Raw genomic sequence first — 11,843 nt, 5'->3', positions numbered from 1 at the left:
CACTGCCTGCTCGAAATCGAACAGAAACAGAAATGCTTATAATACCAAGAGATTGTTTCAATGTCGGCACTTGTTGTGACCCGAATTGTTGGCAAAAATAAGAGCATAGAAGGAACTAACATTGAGAAATGCTGAAAACAAAAGCTGAAACACAGGCGCAACGAGTGCCGGCCACAAGGCGAATTGTCCTGGGAGAATGGCGAACCACTTGAGCCACGCAGACAAAGGCTGAGCAAGCTGCTACTATTCTAATGATTTAGAAAATTGCAAGCAAAACATCAGCTAATTGTTGATCGATTTCAATTGCAAACTAACCAAGCAGTGGGGGGTGTTTGGGTGCCTGGGAAACTCAAGTGGAATGCGCAGCGGGGCAGCCAAATCTGGCAGACAGATGACCCAACTGCCAGGCAGATCGAGAGCAGTCTTATCAAGACAGTGCCTGGGCCCGTGCCTTTGCCTGGGCCTGTGCCTGTGCCTAGTCAATGCCCCACTAAACTCGACAAATGTGGCATTCATGCCCCCACATATCATAATTGGAATCGAAATGCGCGCCAAATTCGCGCGACATGCATAAAATGAATAACTGTCAAAACAATAAAGAGTCTAGCTGAAATACAAATACTCTAACATGCATAAATATATTTCAAGTAATACGATAATATAAGTCAAATATAATAGATATAGTATTTCTCATATATGAATTCTAAACATCAAAATATTATTAGTTTTATCCTAAATGCAATTCCTAAGTAGAATTGATTGGGATATCTAAAAAATATATAAAATGGAATAAAATATAATAGAGAATTGAATTAATATAGAAAACATCAAAGAATTTTATCCGTAAGATTTAAAATAATTAGATACAAGTCATATTTTAGATATTGAACATTAGATTTCTCAATTTAAGACTAGATGTATATATATTTTATACCTAACTGATATGCGCCATTCGGTGCGTAACAAATTCGCAGACTAAATAAAAACAACCTTAACAAGGGTATTGGGAATATAAAAAATATCTAATCATGTCAAGAACATTGTTCGCTCATTAAATGGCAACAACAACAACGACAACCTACTTCCCCACTGCTACAATATACATTCCCGCACCGCCTTCGCGCCTCTGCCGCCCCCTTCTCAAGTTGTTGTTGCCTATTTGCCCACATATACAATACCAACTTTTGTTGTGCTGCTGAGCCGAGCAATGTTGATTAGTACTTCCTGAGGCAGCCTCATATCATTCCACACACACACACACACACCAATACATGTGTAAGGTTCCTATATATGACCCTCTCTTATATACATACATACAAATGTATATATGTATATGTACATATGTATGTATATGTACTATGACTATTTGCCAAGAGCTGTGCAAACAATCCAAGAAATATTGCTTCGGGGAAGCTTCAGCACTGCGGCTTATCAGTGTTGACCGTTAGAAGTTATCATAACAATATGTAGTTCCCCAGTTTTGCATGCAGCTTGTTGCGGGCGTTGCACAATGCAAAGACCTATGAAATTTCAGGTGTTGCTAAAGGAAATTGATAAAGAGCAGAACTAGAAAATGCTGGTTGTGTAATAAGAAGTTAAACTAAATTTTAACGTGAGGATATGGTTGTTAGAATAGTGTAATATGAGAAATTGAAGAAATATATCTAAGAATATCAGATATATAGTGCAGATAGACAAACTATATAAACAGCACTTAAACCCACAAAGAAAACCGTTATTTCTTGTTGTTTATTAAATACATTGTGCCTCAAGCAATTAATGCATTATCAATGACAAATTAATTGCTTCAATTTAAACCAAAATTCAAATAAAATCCTTTCAAATCTATGGAAATTGTTGTCACCTCCCACAATGAATGTGCAGGGCTTGTCGCGTGACGTGACAGACGATCTCTGGATGCAGAGTAAGCTCATATACATAGATACTTACATATGTATGTATGTATATGTGTGTAGACATATGTTTGTATACGAATTGATTGCTATGGGCTGCCAGGCGGGCGGCTCTTCGACAGCAGCAGCACATTTAAACTCTGAACCCGGCAATTGATTGCCGCAGTGAAAGCTTCATTTGGAGAATGTGAATGTGAATGTGAATGTGAATGTGGTGAATGTATCGTGAATGATCCGTGTGAGTGTGCGTGTGAGTGTTCGTGAATGAATGCGTTCTCTAACATCGAAATGAATTGCTTATTTTGACATTTATTAAAGCTTTAAATAAAATTTATGCAGAGAATCAATTAGTGTGTGCAAGCAACTGGAGCTGCGGGCACCAGTGGAGATATGGGTGGGAAGCAGAAGAATTGTGACTGTGGGATCCGGCGGTGGCCGCCAATGGGTACGAGGACATAAGACTGTGGACGACGAACAACGGACGGCGGACGGTGGACAGACAGAAGGAACACGCACAGCAGAAAGTCAAGTAACGAAAAATATTTCTCACAATCAGCTTGTAGACAAGGCGCAAAAAGGAACAAGGAACGAATACAGTGCGAGGCGGCGAAGGAAACATAAAATAGCAACAACAAAGCGCGGCAAAGAGGCAAAAAGACAAACGTCGAGTAGCAAGAAAAACAACAACAATAGCAATAACAGCAACAGCAACGACTCTACTGCACATAATCAGAGGAGCGACAAAGACTGCAAGAAATCACAGCAGCGACTGCAGCAGAGCTCAAAGATAAACAGGCTCGCAGACGGCTACACAAATACACATGTATTAACAGCACATAAATACGCATACATATTCCCGTACAGATTGCGCCGCTCACTGCAGCAGAGTTGCCATTATAGCTGCCATTTGGCTACTTCTAGCATTTTAAATAATGACATTTGAAAGCTTTTAAATAAATTTGTGAAAGTTTTAGTTGGGATATGCAGACTTGTAAGTAGCTTCAATATAATTTATACCATATCGAATTTTGAATAAAAAAGTTTAAATACTATTCCTACAACAAAAAGTCAAACTTATATTTAGTTATATTTATATTTTTTATTAAATTCATAAAAATATATGTACATACATATGTGTATACATTACAAGCTGCGTCCCCGCAACGTCTGTAAATAAGTTGTACTCTAAAAGCTATTAACTGAAATTATTTAGCCATTTGTGCCTTTTAAACAACTCTACCCATCAGACGAGTCCTGCACACACACATACACACACACACTGGCACAGAGCTCTCACACTGACACATATACAGTGGCAGCGATTTTGGCGCAAAAATCAAAACGCGTTTCCTTTTTGTGCACCTATTCCGAGCGCTCATGCGCTCTTCACCTACTTCTTTCGTCGATCTGCCTGGCCAATGCACATCGGCGACTGCAAGAAATCTCTGCGCCCCCCCTGCTACGTCTTACGTTGGCACACACACACGCACGCACTGAGCACACAACACACAGAGCTGTTGCTGCTGCTGTTGTTGTTGTTGTTGTTTTTGTTGGGCTCGTGTTAAGGAATTTTGCGCGCGCGTTGTGCTCGTTCCCCGTGCCTCTCCTTCTGCTCGTGTCACACACATACCACAGAACAGCAGGACTAATTCTCTACTCTGTTATGTGCATGTCCTTCGGGCTACGCACGATCAGCTGATTGAACATATGTACAGACAGAGGCCCGAAAGGAACAGGATTGTGTATGGGAATTGAAACGGGACCGAGGGTCATTCCCCGCGCACCTATCCCTTTCTAACTGTTTGTCCTGCGCACGTGTGTGCGTGTGTGTGTGCCCACAGACGAACATTCTTTCTGATCAGCATTTTTCTATGTTACGCTGCTTCTTATGTACATTCTCAGATTTCCCCTACTTTTCGGGACTCCCATGGCCTCGCTTCAATCGAAATTCTCTGCAAAGTTCAAATACCTTCAATGCCAAAAGCCTGTCAACACCTTTGTCAATCTCCAATTCAAATTCGCAATAGCTTTTTGGATGTCAATGTGGAGCTCGACCACAACATACAGTAAAATCTCCGTTATATGAAAAAATTGGTATAATTGAGCCTGAAAATAAAATAGACATAGTTAGACTTATTCATTGTTAATTAATATCTGAATAAAATATAATTATAACATAATTTGCATATTTTTCTTCTTTCTTTATTTTCCTTTATTAAACTAGAGTATCCGCTTAAGAGAGTTTCTACCGTACATACTCAGGAATTTATATGCACACACACACACACTCACACACCAATGTTGACAATATGCAAATGGATTAAATGGTCATAATTTACCTATCCATCAAATTCTTCTATGTCCGTTTTATTGCACACTAATTGCACGTCTCCTCTCCGCCTCTTTTGTATGCAAAAGTCCTAAACGCCGCGCACACTAAAGACCCACACACTCACACGTATGTACATATATATGTGTGACACGTACACACAATCATAGCCCGGTACACCCCTCGCACTCTCGCACACTCGTTAGCTTTCGCGCGCGCGCGTAAAAGTATCTCAAACGCTTTTTTGCACTTTTTTAATGCCGCCGTCGACGTCAGACGTTTAAAAAACAAACCTCCGACCAAATCTCAGACCGCACTTCTTGGAATTTCGATTTACAATTTAGTTCTTCACGTTGTTCATTCCACTTCTCTTTTTTTTGGAAGTTTATTTGCTCTTGCTGCTCCCGCTGCTATTGTTGTGTTCCATTCCCATTCACGTTGTTACTGCAATTTCATAGTGTTCGACGCTTGTATTAGTGTGCCGCCTATTCTTTCCTCGTAATCAAAATCACTCAATGCATTTGTGTGCGAGTGTTCCTCTGCGTTTGTGTGCGAGTTTTTTGCATACATTTTTTTGATTTCTCAGTTTGCCCTTTTTGTGCTCTGTGTTCGTCTTCGTTTGTCTCGCCGCACCGTGGTATGTGATCTATGATATTCAAATGAGCAGTAGTGACGAGCATGGGAAATAGTACAATTGCTATACCTATAATATTTAAATCAAATGCATTACATAGATTTTAAAATAATAATATATTGCAAATAATATCATGATGTACATAAGTACATTTTGCTTAAGCTTTATCATATGGAATTTTATTGTGATAAACCCACACCGCACACTGTGTCACACTATGAATGAGTTTTGAGCGTTTTTTCCATATGCTTTTTAACTTGCTCGAAACCACTTTATGATTTTTGCGTCCTTTTTAGTTTGTTGTTTATTCTTTCAAAAAGATGATCCTCTTCCTGCACAGCACAAAAGCAATTCAAGAGAATGAAACCGTAGCTCATTTAGCTTTGAGCGGATTTCGCGGCGGCTGGAACCGCCAGCTCAAATCATTTGCCTTTGCCCATATGATTCGCATGATAGTTTTATAAATGATGTCGCCCCATGGTCGCCGTCCAATTTAGTTGTTTCTTCTGTTATACACTGCACTGTGCTGGTAGACTTTGCCTGTTGAGGAATTCGCCAAGTCTTTACAAGCGGCTCTTGGCAGGCACTGCTATACCCATGGGTGCCCCACCGCTTCCCCTCTGTCTTATACGACACGACTCCCGCAGGGCTTGCATACACAAATACAAACACACATACATACAGACATACTCGCATATGTAACTCGATTTTTGCTTTAACTTTGCCGCAACTGCCCACACACACTCAATCACACACACACACGCACACATACACATTGAGCGCTGCTCATTTAACGACATTGGCGTCTACGTCTGCAAAACACAAAAGAGCCACGCCCCGCTCCACCTCCCCCAAAGAGCACAGTGTCGATCATATGACTGGGACCTGGCACAACGACTACCTGCTGATGTACGCCTAAGGTGGGTCAAGGGGGCCGACAGGGCGGGCAGGCGTCTCGGAATGCGTGGATCTCACATTATTACCTGCGAACGACACAATCGATGCCGCACAGTCGATGCCATCGTCGTCGTCGCCTTTGCCGTCTGTGTCTTCAATTCTGCTTAAAGATTTGCACGCTGCCTGCAGACGCAGGCTGAGGAGCCCGCCGGCTCCAGGCTCTGGCTCTGGTCCCAGTCACTTGGTAGCAACGTAAATCACATGTGTTTTTTCTCGCTTCGGCCTCCACACGAATCGCTGCTCGGCCGCCAATCGGGGCCCACTCGGCTATCGGTTTGGCGCTCAGCGTCGGCGACGACGCGCTTCGCGCTATAAAAGCTCGCGCGCCAAAATTTTCGTATTCAATAGTGCTCCGGCCGCGCATTGGGTAGGGGAAATTATTAAGAGCTACCTGTTGCACTGGCACTGGTACTGGGACTGGCATTGGCCAGTGATCGAACGATCGCTCCAACTGCAGAGATTTTCCGATGTCTTCCATCCCATTTCGCCTCATTGCGTTTTGCTATTTGGTATTGGTATTGAAAATAGAAGAATATGGTAAATGGGAAATTGTCCAATACATATGCACGGACGTATGTATGTAGCTGCTGCTCCCGCTCCTGTTGCTATTCTCGCTCCTGCTCTCGCTCTCTCTCCTTGGGCTGCTTCAATTCTCGATCCTGCTCCTGCCGTTATACGTGCTGCTGCTGCTGCTGCTGCTCGCACAAAAGAGCAGCGACGTCGGCAGCGGGGGTTGCATCGACGGCCGCAGCTCTTTAAAACCAGCTGCGCTCGGCTCGAGAACTACATTTATTTTCTGTTCGTCGTCGTGTCAACATCTGCGCCTCGAGCTGCTCTCCCTCTCTCTGCCATTCGTACGGTAGTGAAGTAAATTTGTGTGTGTGTTTGTGTTAAAACGATTGGGATATAAAATATTAATACAAAACGCAGCACACAAAGAACTCACAAAGTACGTGCAACTACAAACAAATGCAATAATGTTAAAACGGACACAATAATAATAAGAATGATGCAAAACTCCAAAAATAAACACATATACTATCTGCAACAACAAATGCAATATTAGTTTTTAACAAATACATTTTACAAATGAAACAACAAATTCAACGAAGGACTACCAAGTGCAAAGTCGCAACTAACGAAAACGAAACGAACTAACAAATTAACTGTAAATGTGCCAGCAAAAGAGACGTGTGAGAATTGTGTTTTAGCAATTTTCAAAAAGATCACCAAAAGAGAATCGGAAAACATTCACGAGTTGAAATTCTTCCACCGAAATAGCCAAATAATATTTGCGGTATTTTCTACAAAATAAATAAATTAACTAATTCAAAATGCTGTGGGAATCAATTGCCGAAGAGAACAATTGCGCCATGGATTGCAATATCAGGTAATTATCACTCAAGTACTAGATGTGAAGCATAGAGCGCATAGGAATGAGGATAGCATAGATAATGTAATAAAAGAAAAGTGCAAGTAAATTTTAACAACAAAAGCACCGCGCTTGAACTTGAACAGATCGTGGCAAGCAACAACAACCACAGCAGTAACAAAGCCCACACACACATATGCATGTATATACAAACATACAGAAAGCAACTGTGAACAACGGCACTGAGAAGCAGCCGCAAGGCATTCGCCGGCGTCGACCGCGCTGCTTTGCTTTATACAGTTGAACAAAAGTAAGAGTAAAAATGTTTTTTGTTCTCATTATTTTTTGCACGCTCCACACGAGCGAACGACACGTTTTTTTCGGCTGTGGCGCTCAGCTGTTGTTATTGTTGCTGTTGCTGTTGCTTTTTCATTCATTAAACCGGCTTCCGCGAAGCTCGCTCAGCTCCAACAACAACAACAGCAACTGTGCTCTGTCAATTTGTATACACTGTTCGTAAAATGCAAAAGAGTATATTTTTCAAGCACTTCAAGTTGTCATTTCGACCTGTTTGTAGTTGGTAGAGAGTGTGTAGAGAGTATGCCGCAGTCGGCTAATAACGATTGCTTATGCTTTTTTCGTCTTCTTCTTCTGCTTTTGCTTGTGCTGCGGCCGTCTTGCGTGACCCAAAATGTCGTCAAAAGTGCAGATGCATTTGACCGCTGACGCAAACAGCCCGAGCGGAACGAGTGCAAAAGGGAAATTCCGTGCAGAGTACCGCAAAAAAGGCAAGGGGCGGAGACGTTTTAAGTTCTAATTCAAATTTCCTTATTTATTAAACTGAGAGAGAGACAACAACAACACGCATGGAAAATGAGCCCAACAACCCCTCGCAGTTGCTTGCTGCTTCTTCCTCTTCTGCTTGTTGTTGTTTTTTCTACACCACCACTGCCGCCACCGCCACCGCCGCGTATTTTTAGCTGCGGGTTTAATGACCCGCCACAGTTTAGGCAGCAGCGCAACCAGCAGCAGGAAGCAAACGAAATTCAGTTGACTAATCCTCCCCCTCTCTCGCTCTCTCTTCCTCTTGCCTTTGTAGCAACATGAACAACAAAAACAACAGCAGTCGCCGCGTTCGCCGTGCGCTGACCAACAACACCAACACCAACAACAACATGAACAACATCATGGCTATGGATGCTGAGGAGGAGCTTTCGTTCTACGACGATGACGCTTTGCCGTTGTCGTCGCCGTCGCAGCGCTCGGTCAGCCCGGCGTTGCTCGGTCTGCTCTCGCCCGAGGGCTCGCCGCAGCGTTTTCAAATTATCCGCCAGCCCAAGCTCTTGCAGCAGCAACAGCCGGTGGCAACCCCAGCAGCGGCAGCTGGCAGCGCTGCTACACCTGCGCGCAGCTTTCGCATATTCAACAGCCTCTCCTCGTCGGGCTCCATGGAGTCGTCCATGGATGATGAGTACATGGAGCTGTTCGAAATGGAATCCTATGCTGGCGTCCAACAACCAACCCCATCCTCCTCGCTCACACTGCCCAGCGGGCTTAACTCGCTGATCAGCGGGCAAATCAAGGTGCCGCCCAAATCGCCGGAGGCCCTGACCATGATGATGCGTCGTCCGTCGGTGCGTCGTTGCCTCAGTATGACAGAGACGAATAGCAATCAGCTAGCATTATCACAACAACAACAACAGCAACCAAAGACGTCAGAGACTGCACGGGATTGCTTCAAGCGTCCCGAACCGCCCGCATCGGCCAGCTGCTCACCCATCCAGAGCAAGCGTCACCGCTGCGTCGAGAAGGAGAACTGCCCCACCGCTGCCACTGCCACAGCTACAACCACATCAACCCACCCACCTCCTCTGCGCAAAAGCATGTCGCTCAATGATGCTGAAATCATGTCCGCTTTGGCACGCTCGGAGAATCACAATGAGCCGCAGCTAATTGGCGACTTTAGCAAGACGTACGCCCTGCCACTGATGGAGGGACGTCACCGGGATCTCAAATCGATCTCCAGCGAGACGGTGGCGCAACTGTTGAACGGCAAGTTCGATCACCAGGTAGCCAGTTATCGCATCATCGACTGCCGCTATCCGTACGAATATGATGGCGGGCATATTCGAGGCGCCAAGAACCTCTACACCCACGAGCAGATCCTTGAGGAGTTCCTGAGCGCGACACAGACTGAGCTGCAGCAGCAGCAAAATGCCGCCGCCGGCAACAAGCGCCACATCATCATCTTCCACTGTGAGTTCTCGTCGGAGCGTGGCCCAAAAATGTCGCGTTTCCTGCGCAACCTGGATCGGGAGCGCAACACGCATGCGTATCCGGCCCTGCACTATCCGGAGATTTATCTGCTGCACAACGGCTACAAAGAGTTCTTCGAGACACAGTCGGAGCTCTGCCAGCCGAGCGCGTATCGCCCGATGCTGGAGCCGGCCTACAATGAGGCCTACAGACATTTCCGGGCCAAGTCCAAGTCCTGGAATGGTGATGGGGGCGCTGGAGGCGCTGCAACGGGTCGCTTTAAGAAGTCGCGTTCGCGGCTGATGCTGTAGATGCGGCTGCTTCTTCATCATTTATACGACTGGGTGGCAACGCCCGCAGAAAATCACTCGTATTTGTAAATAGAGAAACAGAGATAGAGATAGAGTTGGGTATTTATTTCATTTATAAAGAGAAACACCTTTTAAGTTGATTTTGTTGATTTTGATTTGTTAATTTTAGTTAAGAATTAATTGTAAAGCTACACACACACACACACAAACATATACACTGAATCCCCTACACACACGCTGATGTAAATTTTAAGATTTTAACGTTCTTTCTCCTGAAACTTAAGTTCGTTCTTTTCTTTGATCAATTTTTGTTTACTTGTTTTTTTATATATGAAAATTTTAACATTTTAGTTCAATTAACTTAGAGCTTTAGTTTGAATTTGTGTAACGTAACAAGAAATGTGCATTATAATCTAAAATGAAAAATTAATGTCATAAAAATTTAAGCGGCCCACATCCCCTCCCCATACCCCTCACTAGTTGATAAGCAGAAACAGGCTAAAGATACACACACACACACAATCATCAAACATACATACATACATACACACACATATATACATTTATATATTTTAGCTATGTTAAGCTTAAGAGTTGAAAGTTGAAAACTTGTGTTAGGTACAATTTACGCTTATTCGTTTAATTAACCCCTCCCCTCGACCAATGAACAAACACTGAACAAAAACAAAATGAAAAACAAAACAAAAACAAACATCCCCTTATTATATAATGATTATTTTAAGCAAAGCTTATTTTTGCATCAAAAAAGGCAATATTATTGAAAAGGATATGTACATTTTAAATATAAAGACAAAACCCTGAACTGAAAACCAAATGCATTTTATTAATATACTTGAAAAAATTAAATACGAAAATTTTATTTCAGATATAACATTTTGGCGCCAAATGGCCAGCGCTGCCAGCTCGTTGGCGATGTTTTGGTGCGTGTCTTTGCTTACTTAACAGCACTGTTAAGCTGGCTTATGCTGTTTACTGGTGCAGCCTTTTGTAGGGGTTGCTGACTTCTCTGTGCGTGTAACATTAAATGTGAAGTTGGCTGCGTCATGAGATTAAATTCGCAATAGCTGTAAGGCACCATTCGCTAGATGGCGCTAAAATACGTTTGCTTTCAAATTTAATAAACTTTGCCAAAAACTAAATTAACTTTTCGCTTTAAAGACGACTTCCGTTTGGTATTTAGATTTGCTTTAACTTTGTTTTAAATGTGCTAAATCGATTAAGCTGTAGCGTTAATTGGTATAAACCTATATATTTATGCTAATTTTGGCAATTTTAAGAATATTTTTGGCTGAAAATGATACAAATTGATTTTTAAATGGGCTCTTAAGCGCGTGCCACAATTAGTGGGCAGGGTTAAAGCCAGCTGGAGGGTGCCAACCATTAACTTAATCCCCTTTGACAGCAGATAAGCGCAAATGCTGCAATTAGTGTTTGGGGCAATTACCGCAGGGCTTAAGTGCTACTTAGTTAGTTTGCCACGCACGGCCCACTTTTCCATATTTCCACTTTCCCAGTTTCGCATGCCCTCTCCTACCCTTCTCCCCATCCCCCGGCAAGCACTCGAATGTGCCAGCCACTTGCATTGGGGCCTTAAGTCCTTTCCTCTCTGGCTAATGCACAAATACACTCGCACAAAAAATGGGTGTGGTTCCTCAAATAGTTCTTCAGATATTTAAAACATTTTTCATTAAGGTATTTCACCTTTCAGTTATCTATCGGTATGTATAGCATTTGTAAAAATAAATTGGTATGTAAATCAAAATTTATGTATTTTGCAATTAGTATTAATTGTTTTGTTTATAATTGAAATTCACGTAGGGTTAGTCATAAGCGTATGAGCCTTTATATAATCGGAGTCCAGTTAATAATACAGTTTCTATTAAATAGTGAGTTTTAACTGTAATTAAAAATATTAAAAAAAAAAAATTAAATATAAAATATATATATATATACATAAATTTAAGTTAAATACTTTAGATTACCTTCCTTAATACGAAACAAAAAAATATGTAAATTAAAACTTAATATATATTTATTAAAAAAATTTTAA

The 11,843-nt window shown here is 42.3% G+C and overlaps 1 protein-coding gene across 1 annotated transcript; it reads left to right on the top strand.

The window, feature by feature from the left end:
* The first annotated feature begins 6,178 nt into the window (after window positions 1–6,178).
* On the top strand, window positions 6,179–10,607 carry stg (string). Its single transcript, XM_018010965.2, has 2 exons — window positions 6,179–7,223; window positions 8,305–10,607. The coding sequence occupies exons 1-2, from the start codon at window positions 7,168–7,170 to the stop codon at window positions 9,770–9,772; spliced, it is 1,524 nt and encodes a 507-aa protein (XP_017866454.1). The 5' UTR covers window positions 6,179–7,167; the 3' UTR covers window positions 9,773–10,607.
* The last annotated feature ends 1,236 nt before the right edge of the window (window positions 10,608–11,843 follow it).

This window comes from Drosophila arizonae, chromosome 2, assembly GCF_054131065.1.
Source record: "Drosophila arizonae isolate 15081-1271.41 chromosome 2, UAZ_ARI_1.0, whole genome shotgun sequence".
In the NCBI taxonomy this organism is placed as follows: domain Eukaryota; kingdom Metazoa; phylum Arthropoda; class Insecta; order Diptera; family Drosophilidae; genus Drosophila; species Drosophila arizonae.
The sequence above is the reverse complement of the archived record's forward strand: the minus strand, read 5'-3'. Positions and strand labels throughout refer to the sequence as shown.